This window comes from Podospora anserina, chromosome 4 (genome assembly GCF_000226545.1).
Source record: "Podospora anserina S mat+ genomic DNA chromosome 4, supercontig 4".
NCBI lineage: Eukaryota > Fungi > Ascomycota > Sordariomycetes > Sordariales > Podosporaceae > Podospora > Podospora anserina.
Genome location: NW_001914850.1, coordinates 1,240,243 through 1,263,805, shown reverse-complemented (window position 1 = coordinate 1,263,805; position 23,563 = coordinate 1,240,243). Strand labels below are relative to the sequence as shown.

At 53.3% G+C, this 23,563-nt stretch overlaps 7 protein-coding genes across 7 annotated transcripts; 2 read left to right on the top strand and 5 right to left on the bottom strand.

Annotated features, from left to right (window-relative positions):
* Positions 1 to 1,656: 1,656 nt before the first annotated feature.
* PODANS_4_7290 (uncharacterized protein) lies at positions 1,657 to 2,872 on the bottom strand (the record flags this gene model as incomplete). Its single annotated transcript, XM_001906071.1, has 2 exons — positions 1,657 to 2,661; positions 2,753 to 2,872. The coding sequence occupies 2 exons, from the start codon at positions 2,870 to 2,872 to the stop codon at positions 1,657 to 1,659; spliced, it is 1,125 nt and encodes a 374-aa protein (XP_001906106.1).
* A 781-nt stretch (positions 2,873 to 3,653) lies between these two features.
* PODANS_4_7300 (uncharacterized protein) lies at positions 3,654 to 4,810 on the top strand (the record flags this gene model as incomplete). Its single annotated transcript, XM_001906070.1, has 4 exons — positions 3,654 to 3,656; positions 3,766 to 3,813; positions 3,885 to 4,000; positions 4,063 to 4,810. The coding sequence occupies 4 exons, from the start codon at positions 3,654 to 3,656 to the stop codon at positions 4,808 to 4,810; spliced, it is 915 nt and encodes a 304-aa protein (XP_001906105.1).
* A 165-nt stretch (positions 4,811 to 4,975) lies between these two features.
* On the bottom strand, positions 4,976 to 6,593 carry PODANS_4_7310 (uncharacterized protein; the record flags this gene model as incomplete). Its single annotated transcript, XM_001906069.1, has 2 exons — positions 4,976 to 6,220; positions 6,267 to 6,593. 2 exons carry the CDS (start codon positions 6,591 to 6,593, stop codon positions 4,976 to 4,978), a joined length of 1,572 nt encoding a protein of 523 aa, XP_001906104.1.
* Positions 6,594 to 7,882: 1,289 nt separating this feature from the next.
* On the bottom strand, positions 7,883 to 8,878 carry PODANS_4_7320 (uncharacterized protein; the record flags this gene model as incomplete). Its single annotated transcript, XM_001906068.1, has 1 exon — positions 7,883 to 8,878. One exon carries the CDS (start codon positions 8,876 to 8,878, stop codon positions 7,883 to 7,885), a length of 996 nt encoding a protein of 331 aa, XP_001906103.1.
* Positions 8,879 to 9,744: 866 nt separating this feature from the next.
* On the bottom strand, positions 9,745 to 11,112 carry PODANS_4_7330 (uncharacterized protein; the record flags this gene model as incomplete). Its single annotated transcript, XM_001906067.1, has 5 exons — positions 9,745 to 10,036; positions 10,097 to 10,440; positions 10,744 to 10,882; positions 10,940 to 10,976; positions 11,037 to 11,112. 5 exons carry the CDS (start codon positions 11,110 to 11,112, stop codon positions 9,745 to 9,747), a joined length of 888 nt encoding a protein of 295 aa, XP_001906102.1.
* A 1,244-nt stretch (positions 11,113 to 12,356) lies between these two features.
* Positions 12,357 to 14,570, bottom strand: PODANS_4_7340 (uncharacterized protein; the record flags this gene model as incomplete). The annotated part of the gene is made up of 2 exons (XM_001906066.1): positions 12,357 to 14,304; positions 14,365 to 14,570. 2 exons carry the CDS (start codon positions 14,568 to 14,570, stop codon positions 12,357 to 12,359), a joined length of 2,154 nt encoding a protein of 717 aa, XP_001906101.1.
* Positions 14,571 to 16,792: 2,222 nt separating this feature from the next.
* PODANS_4_7350 (uncharacterized protein) lies at positions 16,793 to 19,441 on the top strand (the record flags this gene model as incomplete). Its single annotated transcript, XM_001906065.1, has 3 exons — positions 16,793 to 17,200; positions 17,286 to 17,922; positions 17,979 to 19,441. The coding sequence occupies 3 exons, from the start codon at positions 16,793 to 16,795 to the stop codon at positions 19,439 to 19,441; spliced, it is 2,508 nt and encodes an 835-aa protein (XP_001906100.1).
* Between the last annotated feature and the right edge of the window lie 4,122 nt (positions 19,442 to 23,563).

The window sequence follows — 23,563 nt, the reverse complement described above, 5'->3', positions numbered from 1 at the left end:
TTCACCTTTAGAGTTGGTTAGAGTCTTCTACCTATTGTGAGTGATCAAGGAGGGGATCGTATAGGAGATGAAAACGAATTTGCTTTTGCCCAGGTCCGAAGAGTTATATCCGTGGATAGGTTTTGGCCCATAGAACTTTAGCTTCCCTCAACCTCCCCCCAGCACTCTTCATCAACTCACAAACCTTCGTCGGCGCGTCCGGTTCCTCCTCCCCCTCCCGAAGTAAACACCACCTCACATACCGCTTCGACACTTCCACATACTCCCTCGCGTTTATACCCCCAGAAGAGTCAGAATCAATAGCATCATCCCAAAGCACAATCCACACCACCCACACGGCCACAGTTTTCAGCTTTTCAAAATCTTCGGATCCGGCCGCAAGAGAAGGGTACAGCCCACAGACCAACAAAGCGGTGTCATACTCGATAGCCTTTTGCAGCGCTTTTGGCTGGGGGATGAGGGAGGAAAGGATGGGGTTTATGACTTCCTCTGTCAGGCGGTTGTGCAAGGGGTGAGGGGCGGGAGGAGGGAATTGGGGAGGTGATGATGATTTCCAGGTGCGGAGGAAGTGGGTTGTGGGAGGGAGGAGGAGTGTTTGACCTGATAGAGATTCCATTTTTGGTAGGTAGTGAGTGGTGGTGAGGTGAGACAGGAGCAAGTGTTGATGGAAAGGGGAGAGGGTCTCCACCACAGAGATGTTGGGCTGCAGGTGGGGCCTCAAACAAAAGAGCAGTTGTGAATCCCATTCTCTGTCATTGTTTTCACGGCACATGGGAGTTCGAAAAGGTTTCGAAAAGTGTGATATTCAGTCGGCCATGAAGCCTATCATCTATCCCTTTATCCTGTAAGTAGTCCAGGTTCACAATCCGCCCTCATTTCTTTCCCTCTTGAGAACAAAACGCCAAAATCCATGCACCCCCCCCCCCCCCCCCATGCCATTTCGTCTACAACACAATGCGCGCGCGCGCGAGAGAGAGAAAGAAACCCAGGAGTCAAGAGAGTCGACAACAACAACAACAACAACAACAACAACAACAACAACAACAACAACAACAACAACAACAACATTTATCCTACCACCATCAGCAACAACCAAACCACCATGACCCCAAAACCACCACCACACCCACGACCATAACAATGTTCCCCATGCTAATGCATACACTTATCAAACCACACCATCACCGCCGCCGCCACCTCAAATGCAATATCTAGTACAATACGATGCTAATGCTCTTCTGTAATGATGCTTGCTTGGTTGCTCATCATCATCATCATGATTCCCCATCGTCATCAACAACACATGCTCATCCTCTCATCTCCTCATCTCTTCATCTCCCCATCGTAACGAATACAATAAACAGGAAGAAAAAAATACAAATGTTTGATTTGAAGAACGAAAAAAAATATCAGGAAACAAACTATGAAAAAAGAAAAAAAGAAAAAGAAGCCAAAAGCATGAACTCGCCTAGAGGTAAAAAAAACAACAACAAAAAAACCATAGGCAAAAACGTAAAATAACACTGCTGTAAGAACTATTGTCGTCAGAAGGTCGTGGGTTGTCGTGGTGGTGGTTGGTCATGGGGTCATGTCGACAGGACGTTGTTGTATGTTGTCAGTAGATCATCAAAGTTGTTGTCGAAAATAAAAAGGAAATCAGGCGCTCGCCGGAGCAGTCGGCGGCGGCGGCGCATCACCACCACCACCCACCGCACCACTCTCCCCCTTCACAGGATTGCCGTCACCGCTGCTGCCGCCGCCATTCACCGGCCCCTCAGCAACCAAATCCCCCGTCTCAATCTTCTCCCCCGTATCCGCATCGATGAAATTCTCCTCATTCACCACAATCTCACTCGCCGCAATCCGTCTCATCAACTCCAAGAAATTCGAGTGCTTGAACTTGTCCGAGTTGTTGCCACTAACAGCCCTCAGGATGTCCTCGGCCGCCCGAGCCAGGTCCGCATTCTCCCTCCGACGGGAGTGTTCCTCCTGCTCGTCGGCAATCCGCTCCATCTCCGAGTTGATCGCCGCCATCTCGGCATCGGTAGGCGGAAGGGCTTTGGGTCCATGCTCGGCCATCCACTTGGCTTGCTCCTGCTCGAATTCCTGCTCCTGACGCTGGTAGTCGGTCAGCTGGTCGGCTTGCTGCTCGTACTGGTCGAATAGATCGGCAAAGGCGTCCTTGACCTCGGCGCTTTCGACTTGTACAGCGGCAGCGGCGGTGGCTTCTTGACCTGGGAGTTGGCTGTGGGTCATGGGGGCGGAGAGAGCAGGTAGGTAGCTCTGAAAGGCCATGCCAGTTTGGTAAGGGGCGAAACTGTTGACACCTGTGGTGGGGAGCATCATAGGCTGCTGAACAACAGGCACACCAGGGTGGCTCATCGCCATGCCTGGGGTTTGACCAGCTTGGACCGAACTGCCGTTCGCAATCTTCATGCTGGCAAACTCGTTGATCCAGGCTTGGTTCCCGACTCCACCGGTGGCGGGCGACTCGAGGCGCATAGCTGCATGATGCTCTGCAGCCAGGCGAGCAGCCATCGGAGCAGGAGACATGGCCATAGGAGGGCGATGAAGGGCAGCCGGGTTCATATCAGGGAGCAGAGGGCCGTTCTCAAAGCCAGCGTTGACCGGACCACCCTGCTGGAAACCCTCAAAGGCTCTCTGGGCAGCGTTGCTCGGACCGGCATTCTGCGACCGGAATGACTGTCGAATGGTTAGTAAAATGTCGATAGCCGTTGATGGAGACACTCACAGCTCCGGGACCAGCCTGAGGAGCATTCACGAGCCGATCTTGGTGCAGGGTGCGATCGCGGTCGGTATGCGCGAGCAGGTTCTTAGCCCCGTTGGATGGGCCGCACATGGAGTCAGCCATCTTGACGACTAGAGGGAATAGTCGCTGAGTTGAACGGTCCGGAACTCGGATTTGTTCTGGATAAGAGCGACTGGCTTGGAGAGAGAGAGAAGGAGAATTGACGATGTGATATGGGAACCCGGGGGGCGAAAAGCAGTGGTGAGGATATTCGCAAGTTACAAAAAGAAGCCGAGGTCCCTGGATGTCTTAGGCAAAAAGGGAACCTCTCTTTGAGAGGCGGTTATTACTATTGATGCTGGGATGAATAGGAAAAAGAAAAATAAGGCATTATTCTATTGTTGTGGTTGACCAAACCGCCATTGAAAGGGACCCACTTGGTCACGAGACTCTCCTGAGGCTCTGGGAGGATGAGAAGAGTGTTTTGGTCCTTCCAAAGTCGGTGTTTCGTGGTGTTGCGAACTCTTCGAAGAAAAAGGTCGGTGGCTCAGTCAGCTTGTGAACGCATGCGGGGAGTGGAGGGCGAATTCCTGGGCCGGGATGTGTGTGGGGTATTTCGGGTGGGACAAGGCTGCGGTGAGACCAACGCTGAGTCAAGGTCAACAAGGCCATACCGAGCTCACCTTGATTTTCTTTGCCAGCTGGACAGTGGGACACAGGGGTAGGTTCGAGCATTACGCTATACGCAGGGCACCAGCTCCTGGGCCTCCAGCGACCGACCTGTCCTCTCGATCCCATCTGCGACCCCAAAACAACCACAACACCTCCCGCATTCCTCTCATTTAAACAATACCTGATTGGGAGAACAATAAAATACCCCGACAAGCAATAATAAACCTACAAAATGGTTCGCCCGCCCTCTCCTCCGCCCACCGCCCCTCTGCTGTTCGCTTCGCCAGCGAAGGGAGAGACCCCAACCCAGTGGACACATGCTAACCATGGCCGGAGCTATTCAGACAGCGGGCGCCCAGGTTATCAGCAACACCGGTCACGATGACATGATCGTACGTACCCCGCGATTCCTCGATTAGCTCTACCGATTACCCTAAATTCTGGAATTTGACACGCAAGGCAGCACGATGCAGTCCTGGATTACTACGGCCGGAGGTTAGCGACCTGCTCGTCGGATCGCACCATCAAGATCTTCGAGATTGAGGGCGAGTCACAACGGTTGATCGAGACACTCAAGGGGTATGTTTCCCGTCACGAGCACGGGCAGTTTCCAATTCCCGATGCTGACAGGTGGTGGTTAGGCACGAGGGCGCAGTGTGGTGCGTGTCCTGGGCGCATCCCAAGTACGGCAACATCCTCGCGAGCGCGGGCTACGACGGCAAGGTGCTCATCTGGCGCGAGCAAAACGGCTCGTGGCAGCGCATCTTCGACTTTGCCCTCCACAAGGCCAGCGTGAACATAGTGTCTTGGTCCCCCCACGAGGCCGGCTGCCTCCTCGCATGCGCTTCCTCCGATGGCAACGTCAGCGTTCTCGAATTCAAGGACAACAGCTGGGAGCACAGCAGCTTCCACGCGCACGGTCTGGGTGCCAACTCGGTTTCTTGGGCGCCTGCCACCACACCCGGCAGCATCGTCAGCAGCAACCCCGGCCCAGGGTCGGCCGGCAACAGACGCTTTGTAACTGGCGGTTCCGACAACCAGCTCAAGATCTGGGCGTACGACCCGGCTACGAACAGCTATAAGCAAGAGAGGGAGCCCTTGGCGGGTCATACCGATTGGGTCAGGGATGTGGCGTGGAGCCCAACGGTGCTTCAGAAGAGCTATATTGCCTCTGCGTCACAGGACAGGACAGTGCGGATCTGGACCAGTGACTCTGCCAGCCCCGGGCAGTGGAATGTCAAGGTCCTGAACTTTGATGCCGCTGTCTGGCGCGTGAGCTGGTCCCTTAGCGGGAACGTTCTTGCGGCCAGCGGGGCGGATAACAAGGTTACCTTGTGGAAGGAGAACCTTAAGGGCGAGTGGGAGTGCGTCAAGACCATTGAGGAGTAAATTTTGCATGAGATGTAATGATTATGGCGGGCGTTGTGGTGCGTGGTTTAGAAATATTATTATTTACTGGCAGTGCGTTTGAGATGACAGCAAAAGTCAGGCTTGGAACGTCGTGTCGTGTATGTCAACCATCAACAACAGAGAAGAAGGGGGGGTGTCACCCCTCTAAGCAACAATCACAAAGATCCCCCCCACAAACGACAACACAATTGTCATTCCCATCACCACCCACCCCTCCGTCCTTACTGTTCCAGCCCCCTTCACTGCAGGATTAGAAGTCTCAGCCGGCTCCTCATCATCTGTTCCTGTTCCACCATTCCCACCACCATTCCCCTCTCCATCATCATTGCCATCATCATTGCCATCATCCCCCCCATAATTCACCTCCTCCCAACTTTCCTCCTCCACATCCCCCGTCTGCTCCAAAACCCAAACCTCCCCTCCATAATCATTGCTAACAAACACCCTCCCTCGACCATCCACCTGCAACCCAACAGGCCTCAGAAAAATCCCATCCGGCCTGCACCGGTGCACATCCCCCGTATTCAATAAATCCCTCGCGGCATTCAAACTCTTTGCGCTATGAACTGGCTGCCCCGTCCCGGCATCCCACTCCACCTCTGCGACTTTATACCCCTCCGGCTCATCCCTATTCCAGCTCCCATGAAACGAGACGTAAGCCCTCGTCCCCTCACTGTTGAACTTGATATCCAGCGGTGCCATGTGCGCCTTGAATGTCAGCCGCGGGGGGACATACTCCCGTGCGCAAGTCTCATCGTTCAACTCGGCGGTTTGATTCAGGGAGAACTGATCCCCCGTGGTCAGGGTGTTGAGGTCGGGGAAGTCGGTTCTGTTGTACAACGGGAAACAGAACGGGTAGCCGTGGTGTCGGTTTTCTGGTAAGGACCCGTTGAGGAAGCCGTGAAAGTTGAGTTCTTCGCCTGGGTTTTCGTTGTGGATGTCGGTGCCGAGGCGGGTGGTTTGGTCGATGTTGTTTTCCACGCTGAATACACCCCCAGTGATGGGGTGCTCGGCTATTCCGACTGAGTTGCGCAGGCCGGAGCCGATTAGGAGGCCCTGGGAGGGGTAGCTGTAGGGTGGGCTCGTGGAGGTGAGGTTGGAGATGTTGAAGGCGCGGATTTGGGAGATGCCGTTTTCCAAGGGGATGGATAAGGGGTCGATGTTAGAGGCGCTGCCGCGGGAGACTAAGAGGAGGTCGGGGTGGGAGGGGGAGAGGAAGAGGGTGCGGGAGACGTGGTCGGTGTTGGTCATGTTGGTGATTATCTCGCGGCGGTTGGACACCGAGGCGGTGGAGGGGTCGTAGTCCCATGCCCAGACGCTTTCGCGGGAGGAGGCGTAAAGGGTGCGGCCTGAGGGGGAGAGTTCAATGCCATGGTTGAGCTGGAGGGGCTGTTAGTGATGGTGAGGATGGAATGGGAAAGATAAGGGGGCTTACTCGTTCGTCTTCGATGACAGTGATGTTGTTGATTACGTAGGGGCAGGTGCTTGCTCTGTCGGTGACGTTGAGGTGGACGATGCCGCTTTGGGCAGAAACAACGAGGAGACCGCCTCTGCCATCAAGCTTGATGCTACGGGCGAAGCCGAGGTTTCGAGCAAGCAGATGCGCCGTCCAGCCCTTTGCTATGGTAACATCATAACTCGGCGTCAAGTTGATGGCGCATGTCTCCGACGATGACGTTTCAGTCGGCGGAGGTGGCAGCGTAGTTTGCGCTTGAACACCGCCCAGCAGCAGCAAGGCTGCAGTGGTGGATTGGAAACGCATTGCAAGTGAGTGAGGCTATCACTTGAGGCTCGATTGCAGAAAAGCAAGAGCGTGGGGGAGCAACAAAGATACAAGATCCATAGTTCCAGCCTTGTTCAGCTAGTGCTTATTATACTTATTCCAGGTAGCAATACAAACACAAAGGCAGTGGAAGCCAAGCTGTGTTTGTCTTGGTGGATGTATGCTGTCGTCGTCAGCCACCTTGCCCATAAAAGATATGGATTACCTGCCAAGGACAGCATTGTTGGTTGAAACCTCATGGCGCCTTACGCTCCCCTCTTTTCTCGTGCATGATGAAAGGATGTGACTGGAAAAGATCCCGTCTGCCACGAATGCCCAGAGTCTTGGGATCTTATAAACGTTTGTTGTTGCCCAGAGTGTCTTTCCACGTCTTGCCTCTCATGTCATCGAGGGAAGCTGCCGCATAGCCGAGTTGACCACAACTTGTCCTCACGGCCTCCGACAGCTATTTCTTCAGCTTCTCCTTTATGCCACAAGCCAGTATGTGATTCTTTACGAAAGCCCAGTTCTAGAATAGCTGATACGACCTCTAGTCGGCCCATGCTAGTAGTGGAATTAGTGTGGGTTCCTGGGGTAGCTAGATTATTCTTCAGACGACAAGACAATGAACAAGAAGTCGGTCTATAGCTCTGATGTCATCGGGTGCTTGGTGGTTGCTCAGCTGCTGGAGTGGGATCTATCCCGCCTGTACCTTTTATTTATCTCCTGGCCTCGAAGATCCATTCCTGCTAGGCTCATGATAACCTCATTTCCTAGGTGGCCCTGCAACCTCCGAGACTCGACGCATCATCTCGATTTGACTCTACCAGAGTTGCGGTCAGCACTACATGCCCAACTGGAGCATGTGACGTTGAATAGTGAAACATGATTAGAACATAGATGAGATGAATAAAATCAGGACTTGGAGTCGCAAGAGATCAAAGACAGCAGAGGAAGGGACTGCCCGGGCTGTCAAACTCGGTGTTAAGCCAATGCCGCGGGGTAGCATGCGGGGGAGTTTGGGCTGGCCCACCAAAAATTGGATTTCATTGTCTTGGCATCAAACAGGGGTGTGCTTCCTTTTGACCTTCCGAGAACTTGTGCCAGTGTCTGCAGAATCCATCACACTATATCGACAGCTAGGCGACCCAATTCTTATCTTCCAATTGTAAAGCTAATTTGACCGTTTATCTATATTTCTTCTGGGCATTAAATTCCCACCACGTACCGGTCATTTCCCATCACAAACTCCACCCACCCTCAACACCACCCCAAAATCTCTCGATGTCTCACAACCCCTTCTCAATCTCATCCAACCCCTTCAACCCCTCCCAAATCCTCTCCCTCTCCCCCTTTCCCAAAGCCTCATACGGCGCCCTCATCTTAAACCTCTCCTCCACCCCCTCCATGCCCTCCTGCACAACCCCAGCCCTCACCCCCGTAAACATCCCCGCCGCCAGCTTCGTCCCCGCAACCCCTAGACTCTTCAACACCTGCTCCCCCAACGCCGCCCTCCTATGCAACACCAACGCCTCCTCTCCCCTCCCCTCCTTCCACAACCTATAAACCCGTCCAATAACCTTGGGAAAAACATTCCCAAACGCAGCAATGCACCCCGCACTTCCCACACTGAGTCCCCCAATCAAAAAATCACTCTGCCCCCCAAAAACACTAAACCTATCCCTCCCAAACTCCGCCGCCAACCTCGTCACCTTAGCCACACTCCCACAAGTCAACTTAACCCCCACCACATTCCCACTCTCCCTCACAACCCGTGATATCATCCCAGAGTCCATATCAACCCCATTCGTCACCCCGGGAAAGTTATACACCACAACCCCCATCTCCCTCCCCCTTTCCCTTCCTAGTGTCCTCACATACTCCCCCACCTCTTTGAAAAACCCTTCCACAACAGCTGGCTTCGCCCCAAAATACGCACACGGCAAGACCAGCACGTAATCTGCCCCTGCGTCCTGAGCGTCGGAGATATACTCCTTTACCTGAGCTAGACTGTGGCCGGAAACGCCAGCCATGATGGGGAATCCCGGGGGGCAGACACTCTTTGCGAGGTGCAACAGCTGGGAGCGTTCCTCCCGGGTGAGGAGGAACGGCTCGGCGTTTGTGCCGAGGACTAAAAGGCCTGTGAGGCCGACGTGGGAAGAGGTGAGGTATTGGAAATAAAGGGATTGGGACTCTAGGTCGAGGGTGTCGTCGTTGGTGAAGATTGTTATCGAGGGGACCCAGAGGCCGGGTGGCGGTGGTGGTGGGACGGTTGCTTCCGCCATCGTGGTCTTGGACAACACACAGGAGATGAGTTGGAAAACGGAAACTTGCTGTTGGGGAGGTGCAGAATGACAGTGACATGAAAGAAGGGTCAAGGTTGGTGAGAGACAGTGTAGGTTGGAAAGATGTGATGGGTTATCTGTCAATATCAAGAAGTAAGTCAAACGTGTAAGTGAGTGGAGCACAAGCAACTCCAAGTGTCACCCTATCCCATACAGGAAGGTGCCCAATCCTATCAACAAGTTCCCCTCTTCTTGATAGAGAAATTCTATAGCGAGAATACCGACGACACAGGAACAAGTTTGAGCCGTTGGGATATTAGGCAACCCGAACAAACAGCACCGTCCCGATGCCGCATGCCGAGGGTTGTTGTATCACCGGAAACAACTCGGACATCCTCTGTCCTTCCATCCGGGTGCTTCATCCGCTTACCTCCCCTTCACCACTCACCATAATCCCCAAAAGCATTGCCCTATCATAGATATTATTACCAAAAAATACACTATCTTTTTCTCGCTTTATAGTACTCACCCCATCCTCCCCCCAAACTACCTAGGTATACCTCCCATTTTCGCATTCGGGATATAAAAAGGAAAAAAAAAAAAAAACAATTGTGTGTGTGTGCTGTTTCGAATCTGGGAAAAAGAACGAAGAAAAAGTAAAATAAAAACCAACAGCAAACTTCATTACAAAAAAAAGAGAAAGAAAACAGAAAACACCACACAGCAACACCGCAACCTACACTCCTCAAGAGAATAACCAAACCCAACCCATGTGTCAGCAAGTTTTTAACAGAATCATCTCCTCATCCCTCTCTGCCTCTCATCAGTTTACTGGGCGAAACACCCCCTCCTCATACACCCGGGCCTCAACGCAACCCAATTACACTCATCTCCAAAGTCCAAACTCTCCGAATCCAAACCTTCAACTTCTGCCCCTGCGGCACCCCCTCCACCCCCTCCAGCTCAACCCCCTCCCACCAGCACCTCCTCGCCGGCTTCCGCCAGAAAAGCAGCAGCTTCTGCGCCATCCCCACAGCATTATTCCCCATCTCGTTCCCCCTGATATCCGACCTCAGCCTCGCAAGCGCCAAGCTGCAGATGACCGCCTTGTTGGGCTCGCCAGCCCGATGACCCCAGTGATCATCATGGTTAAAACCACTGTACCTCATCATTAGCATAATTTCTTGATCGCATATCAAGGGGGGGGGGGAAACACACCCGGCAGTCAACATCTCAATCAAATGCGCCTCCGTCGTCCCCGGCTCATCACTCTTCTTCAACCCGCTAAAGATCCCCCCCTGCTCCAGCAACTTCTTCGCCGCCGCCCTCTTGACATCCATCATCTCTTCCTGGCCGATGTCCTGCTTGTGCGGGATCGCATAAAAGTCAAGATCCTCCCTCAAGACAATAATGCCCGCGCGCCTGCTGCTGTCGTCCCTCTGCTCTCGCGCAGCAGGATCAACACCCACCACATCGCTGCCGTCTTCGCTGGTGGTGGCAGGAATCGAAGAAGCGACACCCCGGAAAAAGTCAAGCATGTACTGCAGGGAAGCCGGGTCGTACTGTGTGTGAGTGTAATGGTCAGCTATGTATATTTCTAGATTGCGGAGGACACTGCGGATGTGAGAGGCATTCTGGCTGGTGGGGGTTGCGACGACTGTGACTGCGGCACGGGGAGCGGATGCGCCTATGTGATCGTCGTCCTCGTCGTATGCATTTCCTTGACCCGGCGGTGGTTGCTGTTGATATATCGGATTGGAGAGAGCGCCATCTCCATCACCGCCATCATCACCAACAACACCAGCACCGTTGCCATAATAGCCCTCGTCGTTCCCGTAGTAATAATTGGAATCGGTGGTACCCACATCAACTTGAACGGCGTCGCCGTCTTGGAAGCCGCCGCCCATGTGCCCTTCCGGGAAGAGGCCATTGGGGAAAAGCGAGAGCAGGACGAATTCAGGTAACGTCAAGAGCTCATCTCGGGACAGCGTGAAGCGGGTGCCCCTTCGCAAAAGTTAGTATTCGATGCCCATCACCCCCAATGACCGTGATCAATCTCACCGCAGGTCCATCGTTATCGTCTCATCGGCATTGATGTCTACAATCCCATGTCAGCCTTCATGTTCCATCTCATTTTCTCAACCCCCAAAACACCAACCTGACAGGGTATTAATCGGCGGCCCCCCTTGCTGGACCTGAGTAATAATACTCGACTCTCCTCCTGCGGCAGCCATGAGGTAGGTAAAAGAGTGGAGAGGACTGTATCCCTCCGAATAGGCTGGTGGTGGTTCTGCTTCTTCCTCCTTGCTGCGCGAAGATTCGCCTTTGCTGTCCCGTGGGAGCGCGCGTTTGGTTTCGTCTTGGAAGCGAGAGGCGGCGGACGCGCTGCTGTGGGATGATTGAGCTACCTGGTTGTCGGGCGGCGCATACGCTGGGGCGGCGGCAGTGCTGGGATTGGCTTCCTCTTCGTCGCTGTCGGGGGCGGACTCCTTGTGGTTTGCCGCCTCGGGGTTGGGAAGCGCAAAGAGGGACTGGAACGAAGGTGGCGGTCGAAAGTTGGAGCCGCTGGCCGAAGCCTCTGAAGCTGGGTACTGGGGTGGCGGCGACCGTTGGCCTGATGCTAAAGCTTCGTCGGGTGCCTGTCGGTGGTGGAGGAGTTCAACGTTGACTTCGTCGGTGAAGCAAACCAAGTCTGGGTCAGCCACGGCGTCGGATAGCTTGTCAATTGCTGGCGACGGTTGGGTGGGTGAGCGGCTGGACGGCCGTGAGTCGGACGAGGTGGTGCTAGTGTTGGTGTTGACGGGGCGGTCTCGTGTCACTGCCGTGGTGTTTGCTGGCCTCTTGGATATGACTGTGGGGTATTTGTGCTGCGCTCGCGCGGCTCTATGTCTTGACACGGTGCAAGGTGAGGTCCCTGGGGATGTGTGGGCGCGACCTTGATGGAGTTCTGTCGTCGGGAGGTAGCAGTGGTTCGGTTGGGGTACCTGGTCGCCTTGCTCAGGAGAGATGGGCGGATGAATGCTGGAAATTGAATGGATGGTATGCCCAGATTGATGGCCCGCAACTGTGTAGCTTAAGAAACCAGCCGAAAGTCTTATCTAACAAGCAGACGAGAAGGACGACTCATAGGAGAGATCAATACAATGGATCAGCAGAATAATTGTTTCTCTTCGAAGTATAGAACAAAGTAAAAAAGGTCGTTTGGTAGCTGAAGGTCCCCCGTTCCATGTCAGGGATTCCCAACATTAGGCCGCTGGGGCCCCTAAATTGCTGCTAACAAATTTCCTGGCGACTGCATTGAGCATTCACGCTGCAGGTGGGGCCCATAGCCGCCCACCAGCACTGACCAATCAATTTGCATATCTGATCACCTCAACACAGGCGACGTTCCATATTGGACCAGGATCACTGTGAATGCTGGATAGCTTCAGTCCATAGTGGAACATATAACGTACAAGATTAATAGTAATAGGTCTATCTAGTCATCGTCTTCATCACTGTCACCAAAGATGGCCTTGAACACATCCTCTCCTGCCCTTTTCCCTTCCAGCGCTTCATTTCTGCTGGGATCTATTACCATCGCTGGCTCAGGAGCAGGAGTTGACTTGCCAGAGCCCTCACCATTGGAACTCTCTCGACTTATCCCCACACCACCACCTGTTGTCAAAATCTCAGGCCTAAAGACCGGTTGATCGGGATATACATCAAACCTTGACGAGCCGCCAGGAGCCTGTTTGGTGGAATGCTCCTCATCTGGCTGGACATGCTCCGGTGGTCTGACGTTGAATCTCTTACACAGAAGGCGTGTAGGATAAAAGTCGGTAACAGACCTCGTCATGGGTCCAAACATACCAAGCTTCGCTGCTTCCTCGGAAGGGTCCTGGGGCTTTGGCGGAGGCTTGGAGAGGATATCCTTCTGACCAGCCTCACCTCTGCTGCCTCGTTTCGTTGTTGAAGATGTGGTAAATCTGCTGGCCATGAAGCCAGTCATCGGCTTGAAGATTCGAGCGCAGTTGTAAAACTCGGTCAGCTCTCTCAGCCAGTCCTCGCTGTTCATTTTTGGAGGCTGGGTTCCTGGGGTGGGTTTGAATCCAGCCTGATACTCGAGGAAAGCAATGTATCTCGCTCGTTTCTTCTCGTCGTCCGCATATGGCGCTCCACTGCTGACTCCCCTGGAAATAGCAGCGACAGCTGTCTCCTTGTCGAGTTTCGGAACGCGACTCAGCAACTCGTTCATACGCTCCTCTTCACTCAGCGCATATTCCGCTGGGACTTCGCCCTTGGCTTGAGGGAGATCGGCTCGGCCAGTAGCAGCAACCAGCCGTTCTCGAGCGGCAGGAGACAAGAAGTCGAAAACTGACTTTCCAGGTAGTTGTTTCTCTCCGAGAATGGCTGCGCGGGACTTTGGATCAAGCGTCGAGGCCTTTGCGGCATCTGCTGCTGATACAAATTCCGCCGGACCGCCCGCTGGGGATTTGGGTTTCTTCGAAGAGACCCAGCCTGGCGGAACCTGAGGAGGCGGGTACTTGCCTTCGCTGCTGATAGCCGAGGTCAGCGCATCTGGTTCCTTGCCAAACACAAAGCCATCGAGGGGCAGTCGTCCATCGTGACATTTTCGCACACCTAGAGCGATTTTCTCTAGGGCTGTCTTTTTCGACGGCCTAAACAGGGGCGCTTTGACAGCAGGATTGATCGTGGTCGTCGCCTTTTTCTTCTTTTTATCACCCCCTACCACTCGGTTGTAGGATATCTTGGGCCCAATCTCGTAGGGATCCTCATCATCAGAGCCCGTGTCGTTCAGGATACCTATGCCAATGCCACCTCGCGGCTTGTTGTCCTTCTTCTTCTTGCGGTCTGTCGGCAGTGTATATCGAGGCTTTCCAAAGCCACCCATAGTTTCGTCGTCATCCTCGTCATCTGAATGACTGGCGCCGTTGTTTTTGTTGGAAGATCCAATAGGTGTCAGTCTAGCATGGCCTCCATAACCTAATCCCTTGTGGTCTGTTTTGCGCACAAAGGAGATCATCGGCACATTCTCAGGAGCAAACAAATATGTCTCTCCAGGGCCGCTCGAATCGCTACGAAGCTCGAGGCGAGCTTTCCTTCTGATCTTGGGACCTATGCCTTGCCCTTCTTTCCAGCCCATTTTCTTCAGTAGCTTTTCGCCCATTGTCTCCCCGGTAGCTCGGAACAGGCCCATAAGCCCTGTGGCTCTTGACGCGTCATTTTTGGTGGAGCCCAGGCCAGCAAAGGCTGCTTTGGTTTGTATTCTCCGATCCTCTTCGGCATCGGCAAGATCTTCTTCGTCCATGAAGTCCTCGGGACGTTGTTGAGCGGATTTCGGGTCATCTTTCCGGCGGTTCGTACGTGAAGATACAAATGTCGAGGGCATCCACCCTTCTTTGGAGCCAACTGTATTGAAATATCTGAGAAGATGGTCGGTGCCTGTTGGGCATAAGGGAACTGGGTAAGGGCTGGACGCTTACCCTGCACTGAAGCCTCCGGTGAAGGCGCCATGAAGCCTCTTGCGCCCGCGCTCATCCCTCACCTCCTGCTTCCATATTGGCACGTAGGAGCCGTCGTCTCGCACATCGGGATCAAGTGGTGGGAGCGGAGTCCCAAAGAAGACGTATGGGGATTGCTGGGTGGTGAGGTCGGCTTCGTAAGCGGCGCGCGAACGCTTGTAGGACATGGGGATGGTGATCCTCGATTATCGTTAAATGGGGTTGACTGTCGCAATGCTGTGTGTTGTGATGGTCAATGGCTGCCGAATGTTGAATGCTGAAGGATTCGATGGTGCTTGGAGACTGGCAATAATTCGACTGCGAATGAGCACATGCTGGCCGTTGCTCTAGGCTGACTTCAAAATGACAGAGGGCCAAATATGGAAGGCGGTGGGAGCTCTCGAATAGAGATTGTGGGGCATTTACCAACTCCAGAACGCGGGGGTTTAGCGCATCCGACCTCTTGGATTCCAGTGGAACACTAATCTCCTGTATTTTTTGGTTTTCTGGAAGCCAAATCACCAAGTTCTTTTGAGTCTTTCGGTGCGGGATAATGGTCTGGCCGTCTTACAGTACTTGTGAGAAGTCTTTGAGAATCTCTGACACCAGCCACAGCATGAGCCATCGAGCACTGCTGTACCATTATCGGCATAGCGTGAGATCGGCAGATCGCTCTAACTCATATCGAGGGTTCAATATAGGACTTTTTGAACAACGTCACCGCGACAGACTGAAACATCGAACATATTATCGTGACCCCCACAGACTTTGATTGATAACGGGTGGCTCGCTTGAAATGATCGGCCTCATGATATCATCTCAAGCGGGCATCCTGCTGTGCTCAGGGCCTTCGAGGACTCCTTGCAAGGCCCGTGTCACCTTGTGTTATCCACACGAAAATTGAAGAATCCCCGACGGAGGACCTGCATCTTATTAGACCCGAGTGATTTCTAGGTTTCACCTGTAGGCCTTGCTGCTCAATAAAAGGCCCAACCGGCCGATTCGGGTCGCCGAACACGTGCAGAAGAAGCTGACGACGGACCCGATAGGACAGGAGAAGAATTGCGTCCCCCGCATATTGGTTTTGGTCTGCTGGCGCCACCGCAGCTGGTGTGCATACGTCCTTTGCCCCGACGACGCATAACCAGTTGGAAAGGCTGCCCCCGGCCTTGTGCTCCTGACCAGCGATGACCCGCAAAGGCTTCGAGAACAACGACTCGAGTGGTACCACCGTTGGCATACGTTCCTTGAGCAGGCCGACGGGGTCTCGCTTTTGCTGGTGACCCGTTGGAGACAGACTACTGGACAAGAGCCGGTCGGCGGAAGGCTGCTTGCTATGAGAGTTCCCAAACGAGCTGTTGGTGCAGCACACACACCATCCCATCTTTGATCTCGCCAATCAGGGCCGGTCGGGCAACCTGAAAGTCAGCCCTGCAAACCAAACTGCTGAGGTGAATTAGGTTGACGGTGAGCGAGCAACCGGTACCATCAGGCTGAGCCGTTTGTTAATACCACTCGCGAGGGTTGCTTTTCGAGGTGAGGGTGGGTTGATGAACATGGAAGTGCTGAGTGGGTCGCCGCTGTCTGCCCAGACATCGCCCAGCCCCCCTCCCCCCGGAATTGACATTGGCCAGAGCGGGGACCAACAGCAAAAAGCTACCATCCATCTTGACTGTCACGGACGCTGATATCACGGGTGAGGCGAGGATAGTTACCTAGACAGTAATAGAGTAGTCGGGGGATGAGTAAAAGAAAGAAAGGAGCAAACAGAGTAACCCGGATGGTGCATAAACCGGGCTGGAGACGCAATGCAATGCCATCATGGAAATGCCAGTTCACACCTCAACTAGGTACCCGCTAGAGAAGGGCAGCCAGCCAGTCCAGCCAGCCCAGTCGAGCCCCTGGCTCCAGCCCAAACACCGACTTGTTCCCCTCAACTCACTAAAAAAGCTGCGTCGACTGCCCAACCTTGGAACGACACGCTGCAGGCTGGACACCACGCAGCCCACGCTTCTCCAACCAAATCCCGACCCCCAATTCCCGTCTTTGTCCACCCTCGCCCTCGCCCTCCCACCGCATCTCACGATCAATCCTGTCTGTTGTCTTTTTTTGTGTTGTTTATCTATTTTGCACCGCAACAGCAGACAAGAACCTCCACCGCCCCGCTGCCTGTCTGCCTCCTGACCGATTAATCGACTGACCGAAACCGTTGCCAAATCAACCAACCAAGCAAGGCACCTGGAAGCCAACCACCCACCCTGGACGACTCGACTCGACTGCTTCTCTTTGTGAAATTGTCTTTGCATCATCATCACCGCCTCCACCAGCGCGCCTCCCTTCTACCGACGCCCTTCCTCTTGCAAGACTCTTACTCACCGTGTTCAATTGCCCGGGCTCCGGGAGTCCGACCATGACAACCACAATGCCAGCCGCTGGCACCGAAATGCCAATCCGGTCGCAGTCTGTCCGGACACGGCGCCCGCCCACAGGCACCCGCCCCGACCCTCTGCCACGGTCCGAATCATCTACGAGAGCCGAGGCGTCGCGCCCGTCACGCACGAGAAGCCAGCGCTCGACAAATGCCCCGTCTCCTCGTCACCCCCAGCAGCCTGACGCCTCGGCTGCTCCCCCAAGCCACCACGCCGAAGAGCACCGCGGCGATGGCACTTCAACCGACCCCCGGAGGCACCACACCTCCAAGCACAAATACCGTACCATGATTCCCGCCCCTTCGGGCAATTACACCTTTATCAAGACCATTGGCCAGGGCAGCATGGGCAAAGTCAAGCTGGCCAAAAAGGAGGTCACAGGCGAACTGGTCAGTTATCACGGTTTCCCCACCGCCATCCTCGGCTACATTGTGGGTCAGTCTATCTAACCTTGGATCTTTTACTTGTCAATAGGTTGCTTGCAAGATTATCGAGAGAGTGTCGCCCGACGATGGTCGCCAGAGCAGGGAGGAGAGAGAGAAGGCGGATGCTGCCAGGGAAGACCGAAATGCGCGCGAGGCTGCCATCGTCAGCCTGCTCAACCACCAGTACATCTGCGGACTCCGGGACAACCTGCGAACGAGATGGCACTGGTACATGCTGTTTGAATACGTTAATGGCGGTCAAATGCTGGACTACATCATCTCTCATGGAAAGCTCAAAGAAAAGCAGGCTCGGAAATTCGCCCGCCAGATTGCAAGCGCCGTCGACTACTGCCACCGAAACAGCATTGTCCACCGGGACCTGAAGATTGAAAACATCCTCATCAGCAAGACGGGCGACATTAAGATTATTGACTTCGGCCTCAGCAACCTTTTCTCGCCGGACGAGGACAGGAAATTGAAGACCTACTGTGGCAGTCTGTACTTTGCCGCCCCCGAGCTGCTCCAGGCGAAACCCTACACTGGCCCAGAGGTTGATGTCTGGAGTTTCGGTGTCGTGCTTTTCGTGTTGGTGTGCGGAAAGGTGCCCTTTGATGACCAGTATATGCCCGCCCTCCACCAAAAGATCAAGAAGGGTGCTGTTGACTACCCAAGCTGGCTGTCTAGTGGTGAGTTGACCTTTGTGTCTACCATGTTTCACTTCTCATGCTGATATTGTTTCTAGAATGCAAGCATCTGATCTCGCGGATGCTGGTGACGGATCCAAGACAACGTGCTACCATGCATGAGGTCATGAACCACCCCTGGATGCTCAAGGGTTACAACGGGCCACCCGAGAATTATCTCCCGCAGCGTGAACCCCTGTCGCTCCCGCTCGACAACGAAGTTATTGCAAAGATGACAGGCTTTAAATTTGGCCCTCCAGAATACATTAGGGAGGAGTTGACCAAGAGAATCAAGTCTCCAAAATACCAAGCGGCTGTCAGACGGCTCGAAAGGGAGAGGGAGCAACCGCAGCCCACACCCAAGGACGTCGAGAAGAGACGTGGCTTTGGGTTTGACTTTTACAAGAGGAGGAACTCAGTCACCAGCCGGGACACACTAACCACCGCCAGCTCCGAGGGTCTTCCGATTGGTGATGACCCGCTGAACGCTTTTGACCCTCTAATTTCCATCTATTATCTCGTGCGGGAGAAGCTAGAACGCGAGCGTGAGGGCCAGGCCGCCCAGGCTGGTCCACCAGCGGCGCCACCCAAGGTTCAAGTCCCGCCATCACCACAGCAGGCCCAGCCCCCACCGGTGCCCCCATCTCCAATTGTACGACCCAAGGAGAAGCACTCTCTTGCCGAGATCGTACCCCCAGCACCAGCTCACACCGACGGCGGACGTGGAACCCGAACCAGGGCTAGGTCCCACAGCGAGGAGCAAACCAGAGAACCCGTCAAGAATGGGCTCTTGTCGCCTGACATGATCCCCCAAAAGAAGGAGAGCACTGCTGCTGGCATCTTCCGACGACTCAGCACCCGCGACAGAAAGAAGGACGTCGGCGATCCTACTGGCAAGTCTATTCAAAAGTCGGTCTCTATGCGCGCCAAATCGCTCGGCCACGCCCGCAGGGAAAGCATCCAAGCGCGGCGGGCGAAGCGGGAGGCCGAGGCAGCCCGAGGCGATGCGGCGCCTGCCACCGCGCTACCTGTGCGGGAGGAAACCGACGCTGAACTGGGCGAGCTCGACAATGACAACGGCGGCGAGACAAGCGGCGGTTCCCACGAGCGTCTTGAGCCAGAGGATCCCGACCTTGCCAAGCCTGTCTTCCTCAAGGGCATTTTTAGCGTGTCGACTACCTCGACAAAGCCACTGGTGGAGATTAGGGCGGATATCAAGAGGGTCCTGAGGGCGCTTGGGGTGGATTACAAGGAGATCAAGGGTGGGTTTAGATGCGCGCATAGTCCTAGCATTGCCGAGCGTCAGCCTCAGTATGACCGGTCAAGGTACAGCCATCAGAGCAGTGATGAGAGGAGAGGTGGTGGAAGCAGGGGCATGGACGATGGGGAGATCAAGTTTGAGATTTTGATTGTCAAGGTCCCTATCGTGAGCTTGCATGGTGTGCAGTTCAAGAGGGTGGGCGGTGATACTTGGCAGTATAAGGCGATGGCGGAGCATATTGTGAGGGAGCTGAGGTTGTAGATGGGGGAAACATAAAACGGGGTTAGGATAGAGTAGTTTTGGGGGTATACATGGACGCGGGTGGTTTGAATGGTGTAGGAGGAACGAAACAAAGAGGAAGGAGGGGGAAATTGTGTTTGGCTTTTGTTCTCTTCTTCTTTGGCATGGCATACGGTGGCTTGGGGGGAAAGCGGCGGGTAGGGACTTTTTTTCTTGGTGACTTTTGAGAGAAAGAGAGAGAGAGAGAGAGAGAGATCCATTTACAAGTTTTCATGATTTGAGAATTTTTATTATTCTAATTACTTTTTATTAATACGAGACTTTTTTTCTTGCGCCTGTATGGGATGTATAGGCATGCATGGAAGGTTTCTGCCCTCACTACACTCTCTTGCCCTGGCTGTCCTACCAGAACGTCACCGCCTGACCGACGTTTCTACTTCTTTCATCAGTGATTTACCATGTGAGGACAGCCATCCGCCTGATGGGATATGCTGATAGTTACTGATGACATTCCCAGCACGCTTCAGAAAAAGGCTGTCGTGCGAAGATTCAGAGCAAAGAATTATAGTGTGAACCTGGCATCTTTGCAGCGCATCAAAATCTTTACACCTTCTCCCGAAGCCTTGTTCTTATTTACCGCCATGCTAAGCCGCGCGTCCACTCTTGAATCACCTACACAAGAGAATCAGATCATACCACAAAAAGACGGACCTCTTCAGTCGCCCTAACAACCAACTTCCCATCAACAACCTCAACCACAACCACCCCTCTCCTCCACGCTTCACCCAATCCCCAATCCCACTCGCGTGCAACCTCCCTCAGGCATTCCCCCTTCGTTTCTGCCAGCTTGAACTCCTTCAGGTCTTTCCACCGCCCGTCCCCCATCCCGTTGATCCGGTCTGTTTGCTCCTTGAGGTTTTTGATCCCTTTTTGCAGTTTGAGCTGTTTGCAGGCGCGGGTGTATAAAAGGTCGCTGGATTGTTGTTGTTGGGTATATTCTATTAGCGTAGAGGAAAAGGCCGAGGGGGTTGGGACCGATTGGGAGGGAGACGTCGTTGTTGGTGTTGTAGTTATGGAGGGCTTTGGTGAGGAAGGGGGTGTCTTTAGGGGAGGATGGGAGAGGGGTTTTGGTTTGGGTTTGGGCGGTGAAGCTTCGGCAAAGGATGGCTGGATGTTGTTGTTGTTGTTGTTGTTGTTGTTGTTGTTGTCTGGTAAGGGATGGTGGTGGTGATGGTTGGAGGGTGGTTGGGCGTGGGAGAAGACGTTGTGAATACCTGGTGAAGAGATGGTTGCAGCGGGGGATGGGGGGTGGGAAGACGGGGAGGCATTATGCTGTGATTTATCAAGGTGGTGGAAATAGATGTGCTGGGTAGGTAAGTAGGTAGGTAGGTGGTGAGGAAGAAGTGGAAGAAGTTGGAGGTAAAGTGGTAGATGAGTCTGAGACATCAGGGCGGGTGAGTAAACGCAATCGATAAAGCTGCGGATGTGGGCTGGTGTCTGCACTGTTTAAAGTACCTTATGTCCCCAATCATTTCATTAGCGGTGAATATCAAGTGTTAAATTGTCATAGAAATCTTTGTTCATGTTCTAGTTCGTCTGGCAGATCGTTTTAGATTACGCAGCTACAGCAGGTTTTACATTATCCCACTTCTCTTCTACCTTCACACCAGTCCCACCCAGCGGCCGCCCCTCCAGCTCCCGCCGCCGTTCCAACTCACGATCCCCTTCAGTCTCAACCAGCAACTGCCTCTCCTTCATCTGCCTCTTCATCCGCCTCTCCCGCCTCTGTCTCCGGGGTATTTGACAAGCGCGGGCGTAAGTTGGGTCGTAAGAGCGGATGAACTGACGGTATAACGCGAGGACGAGCAAGAAGGCTAAGATGACGACCAAGTCGAAAATGCTGGGACGCCGTCGTTTGTAGGGCCGGAGGTGGTCATCATTATAATTGGGCGAATTTCCGTGGTTCCGGTCCTCTGCATTTCGGCGGTGATTTTATTGCCCAGCATTGCTTGGTCTTGAAGGCTCTTGGTAATGGGAATGCTGGCCGAAGGGAAGAGGTGGACAAGATGGGGATTTCGAAGCGGTGGGTGAGCCGGGGTAGCATGATTGTCCTTAGAGAAAGTCAAAAGGGAAAATATCCGGGATGATGATGGGGAATCCTGGGTCAGAGCCCTTATCATCAGTCCTTTTTCCTCTTCTCCTTTTCGTTCGACTTGTTGTTGGACTTGTTGTTGCTGGAGGTAGATGAGTCGCCGCCGTTCTTCCGTTGCTCTTGTTGCCGCAGAGTTTGGTAGATAAAGTGTGATTTTGTTTGAGAACGCTGCTTCAAATACGCCCCTCTCTGTGACCCATGCTGTCTTTTCGACGAATATGCCCGTGACAATGAGAGCGATAGAGCGTTGGATGGTGGTGAGGATACCTGGTAGGAGGAAGTAGAGGGTAGAACGTGGCGAGGATGGAGACGGTGAGGCATGCTCAATGTTGGTCTATTTTGGTAATGTATGAGTTGGTTGGTGTTGAGATGGTGTATGCCCTGAGAATCTTGGGTAGATGTTAAAAGTCGAATTGAGGGGGAAATATGAGCAAGCAACACTCATGTCTCAACTGCCTATCAGGCCCGAGGATAGTTGCTTGTGATAGGCTGATGAAACCTCGAGCGGTTGGCTGGTCTGCAGGATGCCGTATCCAGATGCTCCTTCACACAGTGTCAACTATTAGCGATCACATAAAAAGAAGTTTTACAGATAATGAGTGATAGATGGATGCTGGCGACGTGCTTTTACAGATCTCAGAATATCTACTGTAATGCCAATTCAGACCTGCCAGCAGAGTCCCCTCTTACCCAAACAACATCCAATACAGAAAGCTCAAGACTCCAGCCACCACTTCATAAACAAAGTTCCAAAGCATCTCGAACCTAAAGTTAATAACCTACCAAAGCACTAGGTCCAGAACGACCAAAAAGATTCCTGGGAGCAAAACTCCAACTCCCAAAACGACCCATAAGCAGAGCTCCTTGAATCCCTCCCAGGGTCTCTTCTTTGGCTCTTGCGTTTTCGGATCATTCCTGCGGTAGAGCCCAATTTGATAGCATCCTTGAGTTCTTGGGACTCCTCTGCATCTTCAGTCCTCTTCTCTGGCTTTGGCTCTGGCGTTTTGATTTAGTAGAGACTCTCATCTGCCCTGATTTGAGAGAGTAGGAATCATATGCTTCTTTTTGCTTTCGAGATAGGGGATGCTGCGGTTTCTGCCAACGGGAACCAGATGGCTTGGAGTGCTGACTTGAAAGGTATGACCGTGGTGGTGGTGGTGGTGATGATGGGAATGGGACGCAACAGCGGATATTGTATGCGAGCAACCGGTATGAGGGGGGGCGGGCAAGGATAAACCGTGGGATTGGTTGGTAAGGCATGGTGCGCTTTACTGTTTGCTGTGTTCAGTTGCTCGGTAGGTCATGAGACTGGAATGACCATCCATGAAAAGTTTTGCCAGGTTGCAATCCCCTCTTTGGAATTTCTGCGTATCAGAGGTGGTTTTGGTCGGCACAGTGTTTGAAACAGCGTCGTATGTGAGTGCGGTGGCAGGTAGCTCTGCTATTTTTCTCCACAAGTTGGCTTCAACCTCCATCCGCTTTTTGCTGCCACTTCTCCTTGTTTCAGCTGCCTAATCACCTCCTCCTCGATTTGCTTCTGTAAACGAACGGTATGAACCACTTCGAAACCGCATAACAGGATTCCCAGCATGAGCGCGATTGTAGTGAGCTTTGGATCGAGGGTCAACCTCACGCCCCGGGTCCATTTCGAAGAAGAATAGGCCCGTATCGGCGAGGGACTACTTGTGAATAGCGGTGGAAAATCTATGAGGTGACTGGGAAGACATTTTGGGTCACAAGCCTGGTTGGAAATAACCGAGTTGCGGAGGAAATGAGTTGAGAGTGGGAGACGAAACGGCGAGTCATGCTTGTTGGGTTTGATGGTAGAGTTGTCTTTCGAAATGGCCCCCGTTCACAGAAAAAAGATGAATTATTTTCAAGAGCGAAAATTCTCTTCTTAGGGCAGAGCATAAAGGGAGCATGCATGTTTCACCTGCCTGATGGAAGCGAACAAATCATGGCAACTTGCACAGTGTCCAGAAACTTCAAGC